Genomic DNA, 19,484 nt, shown 5'->3' with positions numbered 1-19,484 from the left:
GAATACTATTTAGAGTTCAGTGACACACTGTTCTAAATGTTACATAATTTTGTAAGCTGTACCTAGATTGCCATGATAGCACATTTCCTATTTTTGAAATCAACTTTTGCACAATGCCACGTTTTTAAAAAATCAGTGCAAATATTTTACATAGCAAATAATCTACCATACTTAAAAACAATTGTACAAAACCAGTGTGATTAAATGAATATGCCTGTTAAGAGACTCGTCTCTTCAGGGAGAATGCATATATATAATACATATATTAAGCTAGTGTTTAAATGTTTGAAATCTCTGATTTCTTTACATGATCATGATATTATGTTGGTTAATTAGCCATTAAGATGTTACATCTTTATCACAAATAAATGATAGGACCATAAAGATGTAGAAGCAGAGGCAGGCCATTCAGCCAACTGAATCTGCTTCACCATTTATTGATATCATTGTTGATCTGATAATCCTCAACTTCACTATCCTGCCTTTTCCCTTTAATCCTTGATTCCCTTGCTGATTAAAAATCTGTCTATCTTAGCCTTGAATATACTTAATAACATAGCTTCAACAGTGACTACGGAACAGTATTCCACAGATTCACTACTGTCACCTCATCTGTTTTAAATGTGTGACCCCTTATTCAAAGATTATATCATTTGGTCCTGGACTCTCAATTAAGGGAAAACAACCTATCTCCCTCTACCCTGTCAAGTCCTCTAAGATGACTGCATGTTTCAGTAAGGTCACCTCTCATTCTTCTTCGTTTCAGTGAATACAGACCTGACCTATTCAACCTCTCCCCATAAGACAGTCACTCCGTACCTGGTTTCAGCCTAGTGAACCTCCTTTGGACTGACTGCAGTGCCAGTATAACTTCCCTTAAGTGAGGGGTCCAGAACTGCTCACAGTATTCTAGCTCTGTTCTGACTAGTGACATGTCAAATTTTGACAGTCTTCCAACTTTTATACTCCATTTCCTTTGAAAAGAAAGCCAACATTCAACATCAGATAAGGAATAAAAAGGAGGAATATAATGCCTACCTGAATAATAATTATAATAGAAATCAGGAAGAGTATGTCTAATGCACGAGAGACTGTAAGGCTGGATGAAGAAAGGCTCAGAGGAAATATGAGGAAAGGATGGTAGGCTGCACTGAAGCAAAGAGTAAAATGTTCATTAACCATAATCATTGTAAAAGATTAGTGAAGAATGGAGTGGGGCCCACAAAGAATGATCAGGGTAAGCTGCTCACTCAAGCAAAGGTTAAGGCAGAGGTACTGAATTAGTACTTTGCTTCTGTCTTTACCAAATTAGAAAATGGTGAGTTACCTAGCTGAAAATGTGAGTGCTGAGCAAGTGAACAATATATTGATACATAGAGATTTTTTTTCAAAAATGCGGGCAGCACTCCAGGTAGAGATGTAACCAGGCCAAGATGGGGTGCATCTTAGAATACTAAGAGAGGGAAAGGAGCAAACTGCAGGAGTACTTGACAGAAATTTTCCAGGCTTGTCTGAACACAGGATTAGTCCCAGGGAATTGGAGGATTGCAAACATGACACTGTTTGAGAGAAGGATAGAGGATGACCCAGAAACCTACAGACCTGTCAGCTTGATGTTAATAGAAGGAAAATGATGGAGGCCTTAATGTGGGATAAAGCTAATATGCACTTAGAAAAAGATAGTTAATTCTTGGCAGTCAACATGGCTTTGTCAAGGGTAGATCATGTCTGACAAATCTGATTGGATACTTTGAGGTGGCACAGGCTGTGGATGTTGTATGTTTGGAAATTTTCTGAAAGCATAGTGTACGGTACCACATGGCAGGCTACTTTGAGATAGATGAGTCCTTGGCAGCATGGATTAGAAGTTGGCTAAAAGATGGGTAGGTACAGATGGGCATTTCTCAGATTGGAGACAAGTTGCAAGTGGTGTTCTTTAGAGATTGGTATTGGGACCCTTGCTTTTTCTGATTCATAAGTGGTTTGAGATTGGCGTTGAGGGCAAAGTCTCTCAATATTTACATGATACTAAGCCAGGGAGAATAGTGAATTTTGAGGATGATGCTGAGCAACCTCGGCGGGGATATTGTTCAACTGGCCAAATGAGCAGACACAGACACAATGGTACAACTTTGAGGGGAGCACAGGAGCAGAGGCACCTTGGGATTCATGTGCATAATTCTCTGAAAGTGGCCAGGCAAGTTGAAACAGTTGTAAAGACAGCTTATAAGATTTTGAGTTTATAAATAGAGGCATGCAGTATAAAAGCAAGGAAATGATGCTGCACCTCAATAAATCATTGGTCGGGCTACATTAGCAGTATTGTGCTCAATTTCCTGGAGAAAGTGCAAAGTAGATTGATATCAGCAATGAGAGATTTTGAATGCAAGGGAAGGTTAGAGAAATTGGGCTTATTGTGCTTGAAGGAAAGAATATAAAGAAGTAACCTTATTCAGGTGTTCAAAATTATAAACAGTTTTGGGGTAAAGAAGGATATTTTGTTTCCACTAGTCGGTATGTTAGTAACTAGCAGTCACAATTTCAAGATTGTCAGCAAGTAGAGGCAAAGCTACTTTACTCAGTGTTGATAGAATTTGGAGTGCATTGCCTGGGAGAGTGGTGGAGGTGAATTTCATGTGAGGTTTCAGAAGAGAGCTGGATATATTTCTGAAAGTGGTAAATTTAGAAGGCTGCAGAGATAAGGCTGGAGAATGGGACTAGCTGGGTAACTCTTTTTGGAGCTAGTACAGACCCAATGGGTCAAATAGCCTTCATTTAGCCTGTGAAATTCGATGATTCTGTGATCCAATTTGCCTTTCCTATTACCTCTGAAACTTGTGTAATAGTAGGTTATATTGACTTCTATTTAGTTCACAATAGTTTACGTGAAAGAATGTAAGTTTTGAGGATTCATAGAGTCATAGAATCATTCAGTACAGAGCAGGTCTTTCGAATCTGTACCACCAAAAATATTCTACTGCCTATACTATTCCACTTTTCTGCACTAACCCCACAAATCCTTGAATATTTAAACAAAATAATTTTGAAAAGTAAAGAACCATGAACTTAATGAAGTCAAAATATGTGAAGAAAAAGGAAGTACCTCAAAAAATGTAAATGCCTGCAGGAAATTTTAAATGCTACAAGATCACAGCGGCCAAAGTCTAACTGAGCAGGAGAGACCAAGAGATTAAACAATAAAGATTTTTTTTTCTTTTATCACAATGCAGGGGCCTCATTGATATTAAAAACCTTTCACGTTTTCATTTCTTGGCAGCTGTTTAAATTTAAGATGCAATGCATTTTTGGATTTTGTAGTGTTATTTTGCCATTTGCACAGGTGAAGGAATAAGAGTGGGGTAAGAAAGTTATATTTTCATGGCTTCGCAGGAAAAAAAAGCCTGATTTGAATCTCCTTGCTAATTCTAGATATAAAAGATACTATAAGTTTCAACAGAATGAGTCATGATGAATTTCAAATCATGATAATGTTTATTGCAACTTCATTAAGATGATCCCTGTTTCTAATCTGAAGGGACATGGTAGGTCTGAGTCCCACAGAAGTGATATCAACAGTAGTGGGATGTGGGCATGCTCAAAGATTTTTTCTGAATCCATTAAATATAGCTTTTTGGTGGTATGGGCATTGAAAATTGAGTGAATAAGTGAGATGATGCCATATGAAAAGTTGGTGGGACATTCCCCCTGTAACTGAATGAAAATGGTGAGATCAGGAGTGCAGAAGGGACTCATCAGACAAAGATATGAGTTTTAAGGCAAAAATTCCAGAACAGAGACTGTGAAACAAAATTGTGGACAAAACTGATACTTCAGACAGCAGATTGATAGTAACTTGATTGAGATGTGGCCAGTAAGAATTGTGCACAATTGTGATGGCTATTGATGCACAGTGATGCTAGTTGCACGAGTGCCTAAGTATCATAGTTTAGGGAATCAAAAAATGTGGAATACAGTCTAATGGCAGACAGAAAAGAAGTGACTGATTAGAATGTGGAACACACCAGAAATGACCCTGAAACAGTGAATGCCATTTGATGTTTCAGCAGCTGATTGAGACCTAACAAAATGTTGGGTGGGCAGAGAGAACATGGTTGCAGTAACTCTTGATGATGTGGAAGATTCACCAGTAATTTAATGAATATTTTGCATTTAACATGCATCCTTTTATTTGTCAACTTGCTGTTTCAATTTAGTTACATTTTTCCACCACACCTGCATGCACATCTGCAATATACACTATTCTTCAGATATTTAACCCCTAGGTTCTGCAGCTGTTTGTATGAATACTGTGTCCCCTTGGTTTCTTTAAGTTGCACTGACTCATAAGTTATTTGTTTAAATTCAAGTTTAATAAAGGCTGCAACTCAGTTTTTTTTTTAACATTCATGTTATTATAGAATCTATTGTTCTTAGCATCCATGGAAACTTGGGGTAGGAGTTGGTTGTGAAAATTGTTCTGTTTTACCATTTACTGATTTTTGCCTAACTCATTACCTATACATTATAATTACTAGCTCAGGCTTCTGAAAGTTATATTTCCATTTGAATAAAACCCCTCAGTCTTCAATTTTTGCTACAAAAACAGAAATTGCTGAAAAAAGAACTCAGCAGGTCAGGCAGCAGTATTGATGTTTTGGGCCCCGTGGCCGGTCTTCAGAACCTCCAAAGAAAGATCACTGAATCTGAAATGTTAACTCTGCTTTCTCTCCACAGATGCTGCCAGATGTTTTTTTTCCTTCTGATTTCCAGCACCCACACTTCATTGCGTTTTTCTGTCTAAATTTGCTTTTGTTTTAAATAAAGTGCTCGTATGTATGTGGCTTATTTAAATCTCAGGATTTTGGTTAAAAAAAAGCTTTGTAGGTAATCATAAAGAATTGAATAGTGGTGGAAGTGTGAAGTTTAATATGAAAGCGAAATGGTATGAAGTAGAAATGGAAAGGGTGATGGACAAGAAATGGGAGATTAGAGAGCCAGGAGTGTGAAAAAAGGGAGAGTTGAAGTTGGAAAAGAGAACATAGTGGAAATCAAGTGCAGAAGGAATAGGAAACAAGTGTGAAGTTGTGGATGTGAGGAGGGTCAAGAAGCTTATGGAAGCTGATGTGGAAATAGTAAAATAAGTAGCAAGTGCTGATGTGATGGGTAAGAAAAAGAGAAGCAAGGTTAGAAGTGAGGGACTTTGAAGGAAAACAGAGGAGGTGGTGATGTTTGGAATAAAATGGTAGGGAGCAGCTTGACAAACAGGCAGAGGAAGGCAATGCTGTGTTAGGAGTTCCGAAACTGTGGTAAGTGGGTTGGATGGAGTTGGAATGCCTCATCTGGCATTGCATTCACCCGCTATGGTGTGAGTTTATTAATGAGATGAATGATTAAAAGGAAAAGAATAATAAAAAATGAAGATGCTATGTTACAGTCTGTTTAGGCTGAATGGGTGTCCTGTGTACAGTCACATTGTTTACAAATTTTCTGATGAAATTCAGAGTTAGAACTGAATTTGACCACATATTGTGAGTATATGAGTACAGTAAGGAGCTGAGCTCTCAATCAGTGGGGCACTGGTGTTGAGGATTATTGTGGAAAAGGTGTTGTTGCCTATCCTTACTGATCGCAGTCTGTTGGTCAGGAAATTCGAGGATCCATTTGCAAAGAGGGGAGCAGAGTCCTACGTCTCGGGGTTTGGAGATGAATCTTTTTGAAATTATGGTGTTGCAGGTGGAGCTAAAGTCAATAAGTACGTTTCGGATAAAGATGCCCTTGTTATCCAGATGTTATCCAGAAGAAGTATTTGGATGGACACGAATGGATGGGGAAAGGGTGGATGCAGGCCATGTGCAGATGGGTGGGATTGGTTTGGAATGGCATCGTAGTTGGCGCAAAGGGTCTGTTCCTGTGCTGCACTGTTCCATTTTCTATAGTGTTAAAATTGGAAGACGATAAATCTGTCCTTTATTTGGCATACATGATTTATTCAGAAATCTTATGAACTTTACTTTGTAATATCTGAAATGTTAATCTTTTGATTACAGTAAGAATGGTGGAAAGCTTTCTCTTCAGAATGAGGTGGGTAAATCATGAAAATATATTGCAATTTTAGTTGTTCATTTAAATAACTTTTTTGCTTCATATGGTTTTTTAGGAACAGAAACCTCTACCCTCTGTTTTTCAGAAAGAAGGAAAAAAAGAGAAGGCAGTTGTGGATAGTGTTTTCTTTGCAAGGATCTGGAGAATTTTGAAGATAATGGTGCCTGGAATGTTTTCACAAGAAGTGGGTATTGTATATTTATTCAGGTGAAGATTGAAAATTAGTGATTTGTAAAGTTTGCAATCAAACACAAATAAATCTGTATCTAACATTGAGCAGTGCTCAATGGCCTGCTTCCCATGTAATTCTAATTTTTATATGCCCCATGCTGATGATAAGGAAATGTTAATGGCTCTGATTCAGGTTACCTGCTCTGTGAACCAATAGATCATACAGTTAATGACAGGGAGAAAGAAACCATATGATGAGTATGAAGAGTTCCAGATTGTGTCTCATATAATTGTAACAGAGGTACCTTTACAAGTCAGCGCCTTTTAGCAGAGTTATGGAGAAGTGCCGTTAACCTGAAACATGACCCTTTCTGTCTCAGAAGATCCTGCTAGTTTCAGTGAATATTTCCAGTGTTTTCCATTTCAAATCCTGAGTTTGTATCTAAGTCAGTTACAGTTTAGTTCCTGATAATTTATGTCATGATCAAAGTTTTGGCAAAGATCTGGAGCTTGCGTTGTGGGGAGGTTGTTGACTTGCTTACCGAGCTGGCTTGTTCTTGTTCAGATGTTTTGCCACCATGCTAGGTGACATTATCAGCGAAACCTCTAATGAAGTGATGTTATCCTACCCTGCTTGGAATTTATACTGTCTGGCCCGTTATGGTAAGTAGTGTCATTTCCAATTTTGATCTGTAAGGGTTTGTATATGGGGTCCAATTCTATATGTTTGTTGATTGCATTATGGGTTGCATGCCTCTGGGATCTCCCGTGTCTGTCTATGTTTGGCTTGGGCTACTATAGTTACCTTGTCCCAGTTAAACTGATGGCCTTCACTGTTTGAGTGTACCGATGTTAAGGAGAGTTCGTCCCGTTTTGCTGCTAGTTGATGTTCATGTATTCTGATGGCTACTTTCCTTCCTGTCTGTCTGATGTAATGCTTGTAGCAGTCATTGCATGGTATTTTGTAAACCAGGTTGGTTCTGCATGTAGTGGGAATGGGGTTTTTAATCCTTATAAGTGTTTGTCGTAGAGTGGCTGTGGGCTTCTGGGCCACCAGTATTCCTAGTGGTTCGAGGAGTCTCGTTGTCAATTCTGATGTGTTCTTGATGTAGGGTAATGTGGCCAGTGTGCTAGGGTGTACTGTGTCCCCCTATTGTTGACTGTTTAGTAGGCATCTGTGGATGATATTGCGTGATATCCGTTGATAGTGAGAATTTTGTATAGGTGGTCTTCCTCTTTCCTGTCTAGTTCTGGAGTGTTGCAGTATATCCTGTTGCAGTGTCCTAATGCAGCTTTGTTTGTGGATGTTGGGATGGTTGCTGTGGAAGTTGAGGATTTGATCAGTAAGGGTTGCTTTTCTGTACACTGAGGTTTGGAACTCCCTGTTGGCCATATGCTCAACTTTAACATCCAGAAATGGAAGTGGGTTGTTGTTTACTTCTTCCGTTGTGAATTTATTTACACAAACTGGCCTACAAAAGAGTTTGAAACACCTAGTCGTTGGATCACCCCATTCCATCCATTCAACCCAAGATTTCCTTGACACCGTCAAGAACTTCATAATCTCATTGTTGCTGATTTTTGTATCTTTTGACATCACAGCTTTATTCATATCAGTTGACATCCCACTAGCCAAAGAAACAGTGGCCACGTTACAAGATTGCCGACCAGAATCTCCATCAGGAATGACAACATACTTAAACTATTAGGTCTCTGTCTCAGAGATAGTAGGAACTGCTGATGCTGGAGTCTGAGATAACAAGATGTGGGGCTGGAGGAACACAGCAACCAGGCAGCATCAGAGGAGCAGGAAAGCTGACGTTTCAGGTCTGGACCTTCTTCAGAAATGGGGAAGGGGAAGGGCTCCGAAATAAATGGGGTGGGGGGCAGTGAGAGAAGGTAGATAGTGAAGCGGATAGGTGGGAGAGAAGATTGATAGGTCAGGGAGGCAAGGATGAAGCTAGTAAAGGTGAGCATACGTAGGAAGTGGGAGTGGGGGTTGGTCAGTGAGGTGGGAGGAGCAATAGGTGGGAGAGAAGACGAACAGGTCAAGGAGGCAGGGATGAGGGGGGGTTGCTGGTCTTGGGATGAGGTCAGAGTGGGGAGGTTTTGAAGCTTGTAAAGTCCACATTGACACCATTGGGTTGTAGGCTTCCAAGGCACAATATGAGGTGCTGTTCCTCCAGTTTCTGGGTGGCATCGTTGTGACTCTGGAGGAGGCCCAGGATAAACATGTTGTCTGGGGAGTGAGAGGGAGAGTTGAAGTGGTTCGTGATTGGGAGGTGTTGTCATTTGTCATGAACCAAGTGTAGGTGTTCTACAAAGCGGTCCTCGAGCCTGCCCTTGGTCTCCCCGATACAGAGGAAGCCACATCAGGAACCACGGATCCAGTATACCACATTAGCGGAAGTGTGTGTGAACATCTGTTTAATGTGGAAGGTTTATTTTGGGGGCCTGGGATGGAGGTGACGGGGGAGGTGTAGCAGCTCCTGTGGCTGCGGGGAAAGTTGCCGGGTGTGATGGGGCTAGTGGGGAGTGTGGAGCAGACGAGGGATTCGCAGAGAGAGTGGCTCCCCCAGAAGGCAGTTAAGGGTGGGGAGGGAAATATATCCTTCGTAGCGAGGTCAGATTGCAGGTGGCGGAAGTGGTGGAAAATGATATGTTGAATCCAGAGGTTGATGGGGTGATACATGAGGACAAAGGGAAATTCTGTTTTTGTTTTTATTGTGTGGAGTGGGTGTGAGGGCTGAGGTGTGGGGAACGCAAGAAATGTGGTTGAGGGCATTTTCAACCACTGTTAAGGGGAAATTGCGGTCCTTGAAAAACAAGAACATCTGGCTTATCAGGGAGTGGAACGCCTCATCTTGGGAGCAGATGCTGCAGAGGCGGAGGAATTGGGCATAAGGGATTGCATTCTTGCAGGAAGGTGGGTGAGAGGAGGTGTAGTCTGAATGTAGACCTCTGCCTCACCTCACACTTCATCTTTAACCGTCAAATATACAAACTGATCAACGGTACATCAATGGGGTCATCCATCTCAGGACTCATTGTAGAAGCAGTCATGGAAACACTAGACTACATTACCCTTCTCTGCATTCAACCTAAACTGTGGATCCGGTATGTAGATGACACATTTTGTTATTATTAAATGCAACAAATTAGAAGAGACCCACCACCTCATCAACGGTGTATTTACAGGGATTAAATTCACAAGGGAAGAAGAAAACAACAATCAACTTCCGTTTCTGGATGCTAAAGTTGAGTGTATAACCAACAGGAAGTGCCAAACCTCAGTGTACAGAAAAACAACCCATGCTGAAAAAATCCTCAACTTCCACAGCAACCACCCTAATGTCCATAAACAAAGTTGCATTAGGATACTATTTAAACAGGCCAGGACACACTGCAACACTCCGGAACTATGCAGGAAAGAGGAAGAGCACCTATAGAAAATTCTTGCTATAAACGAATATCCCTGCAACTTCATTCACAGATGCCTACTGAACAGACAACAAGAGGAGGACGCAGTATGCCCTAACACTGGCCACACTGCCCTACATCAAGAACACAACAGAATTGACAACAAGACTCCTAGGACCACTAGGAATCATGGTAGCCCACAGCCACTCTACAACAAACACTTGCAAGGATTAAAAACCCCATTCCCACAACATGCAGAACCAACATGGTTTACAAAATACCACGCAATGACTGCCACAAACATTATATCAGGTAGACAGGAAGGAAACAAGCCATCAGAATACATGAATATCAACTAGCAGCAAAACAGCATGACAAACTCTCCTTGATATTGGTACACTTAAACAATGAAGGCCATCAATTCAACTGGGTCAAGGTAACCATCGCAGCCCAAGCCAAACATAGACATGCATAGGAATTCCTAGAGGCATGGGTCTCAACCCATAATGCAATCAACAAACGTATAGAATTGGATCCTATGTGCACACCCATACAGATCAAATTACACTACTCGGCATAATGGACCGGATAGTATAAATTCCAAGCAGTGTAGAATAACATCCCTTCATTGGAGCCTCCACCAATGATGTCACCTAACGTGGTGACGAAACGTCTGAACGAGAACAAGCCAGCTCGGTGAGCAAGTCAACAATCTTATGCCATGATGTTAATTGAAGCAGCCAACTGAAATTAACTAAATTTGTTTCAAGGACGTCATGGCTTTTTCTCTTTTTAATCTTCAAACAGCTTTTAGGGCTATTAACAGCAAAAAAGTTATCAGGGTGCAAGTTCATCAAATCCTTTATGCGTTTTATAAACTGTAAAGAATTTTGTTAAAACAATATTGATTTTAAAAATAAAAGCATATAATGGGGGCATGGGCAGGAAGTTTGGAGAAATGCTGTTTCTCCATTGAGAATAGAGCAACACATTGACATATTACATGAAAGTGGCAAGTTCATGATTCAGTTGCCGATTTGTGTTAACATTAAATGCTAATATAAACATGGGTGTACATTAGCTTGTAAAGGATGAAATAAATCTGTCAAGATCCCTGCTTGTGATTGATATTGTAAAATACACATATTCACTAAGTGATGTGATGACTAGGCTTGGCTGAGACTCTTCTCTCTTTGCTAGCTCATTGGAATACTTCAAAGGAACACTTAAACTTTGGGAAAATAAATAATTCTGCCTCAGCCAAGATGTTGCATTTCAACAGGAGCAATGAATAGAATTTTGTTAGGAATTAAAAGTGGATAATAATTTCACATTTATTCTTGCTGTATCCTAACTGCTATGCAGTTAGCTGTATTGACAGACACTTTGGAGTATTTCCCTTTGATCTCTCTTTGTGGTCTGTAAAAGCAATAGAAATAAAGAATTGAATTTGATTTTGTGTTTCACAAGCTTAAGACATCCCAAATTCCTATGAACAAATAAGTACTTTTTAAAATTTAGTTATTGTTGGAATGTGGCAAAATTGGTTGCCAATTTACATAAAAGCTCCCATAAATAGCAAAGAGATAATGATCAGATCTGTTTTGTTGATGTTGATTGAAAAATATAATTTTGGGCAGGAAGCACAGGAGGACACTCTGTTCCAGCACTGTGGATTTTTTTGATCAGTTAGAGTACAGAAGAGGCCTTGGTTTAATTAGAATTAGGTTTTATTGTCAGGTGTACTCAAGTACAGGGATACAGGAGAACAGTGAAAAATGTACAATGTCACCATTTAAGGCACTATCTTAGATACAAGGTACCAAGATACAAAGTCTTTGGTAAAGAGTAGAAAAATAAAGAAACAAGTTAGAAGCTCAACATTGCAGTTCTTGTCAGTATAACGAGAAATAAAGCCAAAAGTTCCAAATTACAGTCTGTCTTCAGCAAAAGGCCTGCAGGCGCTCCACGTTGGGCTTTCCCCATGAGAGTACGATTTCCCCCTACTCTGCTGGGCATAATCTCTTGATCCCCTGCCTCCATTGTTGCCATCAATTCCATCCTGTCTCTCCTTTTTAATGCCTCAACTGAAAAGCAGCACCTCTGATTGAGCCGTACTCTTCTTATTTGCACTGGAGTGTAAACTATATTATGTGCTAAAGTCTTTGTAATGGGTCTAAGTGAATACCTTCTGGCTCAGAAGTAAGAGTGCTACCAAAGAACAATAGTAGATATGTTAGAGTTCTTGGTTAATAGAACAAACAATCTTGGAAAATTGCAAAATAATTACAAATGTGGAACTTATTTGACTCATTTTTCTCATTGATTCAGATTGAATGTAATGTCTTGCCACTGCAGCATCCATTTAATTCTTAAAATGATTCCAACAGTCTTGCTTTCTCTACTTTATCCAGGAGGACATTCTAAATACTTTACAAAGACTAATTTTGATGATGTCAGTTTTAGTTTTGTCTTTTTTTTATTTATTTGAATAAGTAAGCCATTGTTTTATCTTGTTATTTAATATAATTACCCTTATTTTCTAGACAGAAGAAATGTAGTGCATGTAGACTTCAGGAAAGCATTTTGCCACGATACTGCACAGGACATTAGAAGATTAATGGTTATGAAATTAAGAAGAGAATATCTAACTCGAATAAAGAAATGTTAGAAGAGGAGAATCAGAATAGGACAGGGTGGGTTTTCAGAGTGGTTGAAAACAGGTGTTAGTGGGCCTCTGGTTACAATTCTGGGGTCACTTTTCTTCACTGTTTGTATTATTTGAAATGGGAGTTGAGTTGTCATTTGGTGATGAACTCAAAATTGAAAGTATATTTAACTTATTAGAAGCCTTAGGAAATAGGACATTAATAAGTCAGTGGAATAAGCTGAAAAGCAGCAGAGAAAATATGGACCATAAATTCTGAGGATTGGCAATCACAAAAGATTGCCATTTCACCACTTTGTTTTTAGAAATTAAAAGATCTTTGTATTTCTGACAGGAGATTCCAATCGGGGCCCCTTCTTTCATGCTGACAGGTCCCTTGTAGTGTAGAACAATTGGGTGAAGGCAAACAACACCACCTTATTTTCGTAATAGCTACTTGCGATATTCTGTAATTTAAAAGTCCAGTATCAACTTGAGTAAGACATTCAGCAAGGTTCCTCATGGCAGACTGGTTGGCAAGGTTAGATCACATAGAATGCAGGGAGAATTAACCATTTGGATACAGAACTGGCTTGAAGGTAGAGTGTGGTGGTGGGGTGTGGCTTTTCACACTGGAGGCGTGTGATCAGGTGTGCCACAAGGGTCAGTGCTGGGTCCACTGCTTTTTGTCATTTATATAAATGATTTAGATGTGTACATAGGAGGTATGTTTAGTAAGTTTGTAGATGACACTAAAATTGGATGTGCTGAGAGCAGGTGAGACCAACTGAAACTAAAAAGTGCAGAAATGGAACATGGACCAATACAGCGCAGAACAGGCCCTTCAGCCCTCGATGTTGTGCCGACCTGTGAACTAATCTAAGCCCATCCCCCTACACTATCCCATCATCATCCACGTGCTTATCCAAGGACTGTTTAAATGCCCCTAATTTGCCTCTAAACTTCTAGAAGTTTATAAAATCATGAATGGCATGGATAGGGTAAATAGGTAAGGTCTTTTCCCCTCGGTAGGGGAATCCAAAACTAGAGGATATAGGTTTAAGATGAGAGGGGAAAGATTTAAAAGGGATCTAAGGGATAACTTTTTCACTCAGAGGGTGCTGCATGTATGGAATGAACTGCCAGAGGAAGTGGTGGAGGCTGGTAGAATTACAACATTTAAAAGGCATCTGGATGGTTATATGAATAGGATGGGTTTAGAGGGATATGGGATAAATGCTGGCATATGGGACTAGATTAATTTAAGATGTCTGGTCGGCACGGACAAGCTGGACCGAAGAATCTGTTTCCATGCTGTACATCTCGGTGACTGTATGACTCCATAACGGCTGCTGTAATAGTGCAAATATGTAAGGCACCTGTGAGAGGATAGCTAACTTATTCCACTAGTGGCTTAATTTGAGAATAATCCTGAACAGAGTTCTGATGAATAGAGTTGTCACAGCAACAGAAACCATGAACAATTGATGGAATGTTAAATACCTTTCATTCTTTCTAGCATCAGGCATTCCAGTAGAAATTTGATCTGAACCTGGAAGCCCTGCTTTGCTGTTCATTTAATCCTTTGAGAAAGAGTTTAGTTCAGTAATTGCACTTTTACAAATGGTGCACCAAGATTTCCCATGTCTGTATGATCTGAAATTACAAAATGCAATATATTGGGAAAAAAGGTTTCCATTTCTTTGCAGTCGGTATATTAAAATAAAGTGTGGCAGCTATACCATCCTGATATGAGCATTTCTTTTTCGTCCTCGGCATTTGTAAGATAACTTTTAAACTTTGGCCATGATTTAGAGTTAACTAAAAAAAATCAGTATCTTTAATTTACTCAGTTGAAACTATAAAATCTTGAAGAAGCCATTTTTTTCAGCTTCAAATGATTTATTTTCCTGAACCAGTAATACAATCAATAGTTTATCATTGTTTTTCTCTACAGCTTTTTTTTTTGAATTTTAAATTTAAAAATCCTAATTTCCTAGAGCACTCAACCTCCGTTGCAACCAGTAAGTTTGTCGGCGGCGGGGGTGGGGGGGAGTCACCTCTCATGACAGTTTAAATGGGAAAGCAAAACAACAAGTGCTGAATAAGCTGAGGAAGTCTGGCATCATCTGTGAAAAGAAAGGAATCGAGGGTTTTGGGGAAAGGACCGGAAAGTGGATGTGAGGAATGTCGAATCAGCCATGATCTTACTGAATGGTGGAGAAGACTTGAGAGGTTGAACGGCCTACCTCTGTTACTGTTTCCTATTTCTTACGGGTGTGGTCCTGTAGAAACGTTTTTGGGTCAGTATGACTCACCAATGTGACAAAGTCAGTTTTATTTTCCATTTAAAATACTTTGAGCAAATGGGCTTACCAACGACTTGTATTTGCGAAGAATGCCCATAAAACTCAGACTGATCGTGATATCACTCTGATTTGATACCAGAGGTGCCATTTTGGAACTGGAAAATGCCTTCCCTCTTTAAGCCTTGAACTCTGGACACTTAAGCAGTAAGAACAATCATCGCCTGTCCCATTAATACTGCCAGCAGGTTAGTTGTTGAATGATTTCTTCCAGTTGCTGCTATAATCCAGCAAGTTTTTAGTGCATTCTATAGTCATTTCCAGTCACAAAAGTCTCAGTTAAGTTCACAAGGAGTTTTACTGGCGTCCATTTTTTTAACAAAATATAAACCAGTTGCATCCAGATGTGTGAATGATTAGGCTTTACCTTAAAATGTACATGACCTGCAGAATGAACAGAGGGCATGTGGAAGTGGGCAAGTTCTTGAATGGGAGGAGGAGAATGGTGTGGGTGAAAATTTGCATGTTAACACCCATCTGCGGCTTGTAAATCAGAGTTAGATGAAGAGGAAGTGAAATGTGAGAAAGAAGATTAAGTGAAAACATAGCAGTCACTTAAATGGTGTCAGCCTTATGCTGGACGTAATGTCCTCAGTAGATATTCCAATAAAGACCAACACTACACCCACCATGGGATTTAGGACAGGTGGGTGAGCGGTCTCCTCCTGATTTGAATGAGACCGTAAGATAGGAGTGGCATTAAGCCATTTGGCCCATAGAGTCTGCTCTGCCATTCGATCATGGTTGATATGTTTCTCAACCCCATTCTCGTGCCATCTCTCCTCACCAATGAAGAACCTATCCGTCCCTATCTTAAATATACCCAATGATTTGCCTTCCACAGCCATCAGCAGAAATGACTCCACAGATGAGTTACCCTCAGGCTGAAGAAATTCCTTTTCATCTTAGTTGCAAAGGTCCGGCCCTTCAGTCTCTGAGCCTATACCCTATTCTCTTCCACGAGTGGAAACATCTTTTCTATGTCTAATCTATCCAGGCCTCTCAGTATTATGTAAGTTTCAATCAGATGCACCTCTCTTTCAACTTTCCTTCCAAACTCCATCGAGTATGAATCAAGGCTTCAGTTGCTTCTCATATGACAAGCCCTTCATTCCAGAGATCATTCTTGTCGACGTCCTCTGGAAACCTTCCAAGGCCAGCACATCCTTGCTCGGATATGGGATCTAAAACTGCTCATAATATTCCAAATGTAGTCGGTGTCCATGTACACAGATCCTTGAAAGTTGCCACCCAGGTTGACAGGGCTGTTAAGAAAGCATACAGTATTTTAGCTTTTATTAATAGAGGGATCGAGTTCCGGAACCAAGAGGTTATGGTGAAGCTGTACAAAACTCTGGTGCGGCCGCACTTGGAGTATTGTGTACAGTTCTGGTCACCACATTATAAGAAGGATGTGGAAGCTTTGGAAAGGATGCAGAGGAGATTTACTAGGATGTTGCCTGGTATGGAGGGAAGGTCTTACGAAGAAAGGCTGAAGGACTTGAGGCTGTTTTCATTAGAGAGAAGAAGGTTGAGAGGTGACTTAATTGAGACATATAAAATAATCAGAGGGTTAAATAGGGTGGATAGGGAGAGCCTTTTTCCTAGGATGGTGACGGCGAGCACGAGGGGGCATAGCTTTAAATTGAGGGGTGAAAGATACAGGACAGATGTCAGAGATGGTTTCTTTACTCAGAGAGTAGTAGGGAATGGAACGTTTTGCCTGCAACGGCAGTAGATTCGCCAACTTTAGGTACATTGAAGGCGTCATTGGATAAGCATATGGACGTACATGGAATAGTGTAGGTTAGATTGGCTTGAGATCGGTATGACAGGTTGGCACAACATCAAGGGCCGAAGGGTCTGTACTGTGCTGTTATGTTCTATGTAGTCTGACCAGAGCCTTATACAGCCTTAGTGGTAAGTTTTTTTTCTTTTGAATTCTAGACCTCTTGAAATGAATGCTAACATTGCAGCTAAGATGGTAAATGCAATATGAACCTGCATGTTAACCTGAAGTGAATTCTGAACTAGGACTCCCAGATGTCTTTGTTCTTTAAATTTCCAAAGCCTTTCTCCATTTAGGAAATAGTCTGTTTCTTTATTTTTTGTCCACAGTGTATAACCTCACACTTTCCCACAGTGAACCCCGTCTGCCACTTCTTTGTCAATTTGCTTAGCATATCCAAAGAACTGGATGAATGTTGGGTAAGATAAGCAGGATACCTCCCTCTATTTGAATGTAGTACCTTGAGATATTGTGCTTCTACTTGAGAGGACAGCCAGGTCCTGAATTTAACATCTCAGCTAATAGCTGACAGCTCCAACAGGGCAGAATGCTGCCAGTAATGTACTGAAGTGTCAGCTCCAGTCCTGGAGTAGTACTTGAACCAGCAACTTTGAGGCAAAAATGGTAGCAACTGAACTATGATTGATAGCCCAGCTTTCAGCTCTCTCTACCTCTAGCTGTGTGCTATCGTTCCATGAAAAACAGTAGGTGTGGGAGGCTGTATGTTGTCTAAGACTTGCAGCAGTGCTAAGCATGTAAAGCTGAGGTAAAGTATACAGTTGTTTGGTATATATCTTTTTGGATTGAGATTTTTGGTAAGTTCGTGATTGGTATATGATGACACCTGAATCTAGCGATGTAAAAACGGAAAGAGCTGCAGATGCTTTAAATCGGAAGCAAAAACAGAAGTTGCTGGAAAAGCTCAGCCGGTATAGCAGCATCTGTGAAGAGAAATCCGAGTTGACCTAATGGCATAGTTTGTCATTTGAAGATGCATCCCCAACCTTAAATATTTGAGAGAGGTTGTTTCATTTATATTCCAACTATCTTTTGACCATTTGACTGGAGGACATCTTGGCTCTCGGTTAATACAGGATGCCTGTTATTTCGTATCACCTCTCCTGTGGCTCCATTCACCATCTGAAAATCTTGCAAACTGTTGTCTCCTGTGCATTTTATTGTCATTTCCCAGATCAAAATCACTTCCTGATTGATTTCTGTGTGCCATCTACAACCAGAGCGCACCTCCACTTCAAAAGATGCAAGTTAAGTGTATGTAGTGTATGCTGCTTTAACCAGTTCTGGAAAGTTACAGTTTTGGGTGCATTGTGATGCATGCAGTCAACGAGCAGCATGGCTTATACTATCCTTGGCGGAAAGCAGCACAAATATGTTATTGCAGCATTTTATTGAACAAGCATAGTTTAATTGAACATTGCAATTCCAAACCCCATTTTTCAGAGGTAATTAATCTAGTTCCTTTAGTGTTTTATCTATTTATCTCCAGCAAATTGAATTGTAACAAAGAATTTAACAGTTTCTTTGCACTGACCAAATTGATGTAGCATACCAGTTTCTGATCTTAGCCAGTTGAGGCTATTGCAAAGCAGAGATAAATTTAAGGAATTTTATTAAGAAAAATTCAACCAAGCTGAATTAAAAAGAGCCCAACAAAGAATACCTTTAGTTGTTCCTTGCCTTTGTGACTAATTTGTAAAAGAAATGCTTGGTGGAGCAATTTCCAGTGGAAGTACTAATGGGAAACAAGATACAAGCAAATAAGCAAGAGAGCATTGAGAATAGAAGAGAGATTGAGCAATAAATACCCACAGGATATTTGATGTGTAGAAGATTATTACAAACTCTATAGAAAACAATAACTTCAAAAATGGATATGAATTTCCCAGCAATCAATGGAAAGAATCACAAGATAACATTTCATATTTTAAGACTTAACTCTAAAAGACCTAAATAAAAACCAAAAGAACTGTAGGTGCTATAAATCAAAGACAAAAATAGAAATTGCTGGAAAAGCTCAGCAGGTCTGGCAGCATCTGGAGAGAAATCAGAGTTAATGTTTCAGGCCGAGTGACCCTTAGAACTGATGGTAGCTGGGAAAATGTCGGCTTATATGCAGAAGATAGGGTGGCGGAAGGGAGAAAACGGAGTAAACAGTAGGTAGAGACACAGCCCAAAAGAGGAGTAGTTAAACAGACAAAGGAGTGGGTAATGATCTGGCTAGGAGGTTGAATTACTGTTAGTAGGGACTATTAGTGGCTAAAAAGAGCTAAATATAGATTCAAAATATTACTCAATAGGTACCTATTTAATTAAAACAACTGAAAATACATATGACCCATTTCTATGTTACACTATGCTCTCTGGAAATATGTAGCCTTGTACATCTTGGTTCACACACTTTCCAGCTTTTCACCAAGTCAGAAATAACATGGCACCAACGTAAGGGCCATCAAGTTTATTTGAAATCACAAGCTTTCAAAGTGCAGCTCCTTCATCAGGTGAAGTGATACTTAGCTTTTCACCACACTTCCTTCTCCCTGTCACTTAGCTTGGTCTTCTGAGTGTCCCTAAGCTAACCTCCCGCAACAAGACTCACTCAGTGGTTGCTTAATTATTAAAACTCTGCAAGGCCCATCTTTTCAAAGTCAGAAAATTCATCCTCCTCCCCCTCATCCTGCTTAGTGGATAATGCAGAGCAGCAACTATTTCTGACTTCCACTCTGCATCCCTGAGCCTTTGTCCAGAAAGGCCAGCTACCCTGTTCTTGTTGTGTCAGGACGTCAAAACTTATCTTATTTTCTGTAGGTTTTGACCTAAACCTCTTTCCCCATGACAACCAAATTATATAGATATGTCTGCTGATAATATTGCTATGATCGTACTATCCACCATTCAGAACATTCTATCTCCTCTTAAAGTATAACTGCCATATAAAGTCGTAATGTTGTCAGAGCAAGTTGCTGATTGA

At 39.9% G+C, this 19,484-nt stretch overlaps 1 protein-coding gene across 2 annotated transcripts in view; it reads left to right on the top strand.

Annotated features, from left to right (window-relative positions):
- abcd3a (ATP-binding cassette, sub-family D (ALD), member 3a) overlaps window positions 1–19,484 on the top strand; it is a 95,810-nt gene that overhangs the window by 4,275 nt on the left and 72,051 nt on the right. The window contains exons 2-3 of one of the 2 annotated variants that reach the window (XM_059648061.1): window positions 6,048–6,081; window positions 6,188–6,286. In XM_059648061.1, coding sequence (XP_059504044.1) covers window positions 6,048–6,081; window positions 6,188–6,286 — 133 coding nt within the window. Of the gene's footprint in view, window positions 1–6,047; window positions 6,082–6,187; window positions 6,287–14,788; window positions 14,895–19,484 lie in introns of those variants that run through there. The other variant, XM_059648063.1, reaches the window with a different exon arrangement.

Source organism: Stegostoma tigrinum, chromosome 8 (assembly GCF_030684315.1).
Source record: "Stegostoma tigrinum isolate sSteTig4 chromosome 8, sSteTig4.hap1, whole genome shotgun sequence".
In the NCBI taxonomy this organism is placed as follows: domain Eukaryota; kingdom Metazoa; phylum Chordata; class Chondrichthyes; order Orectolobiformes; family Stegostomatidae; genus Stegostoma; species Stegostoma tigrinum.
Note: the sequence above shows the minus strand (reverse complement) of the source record. Positions and strands in the feature narration are given on the sequence as shown.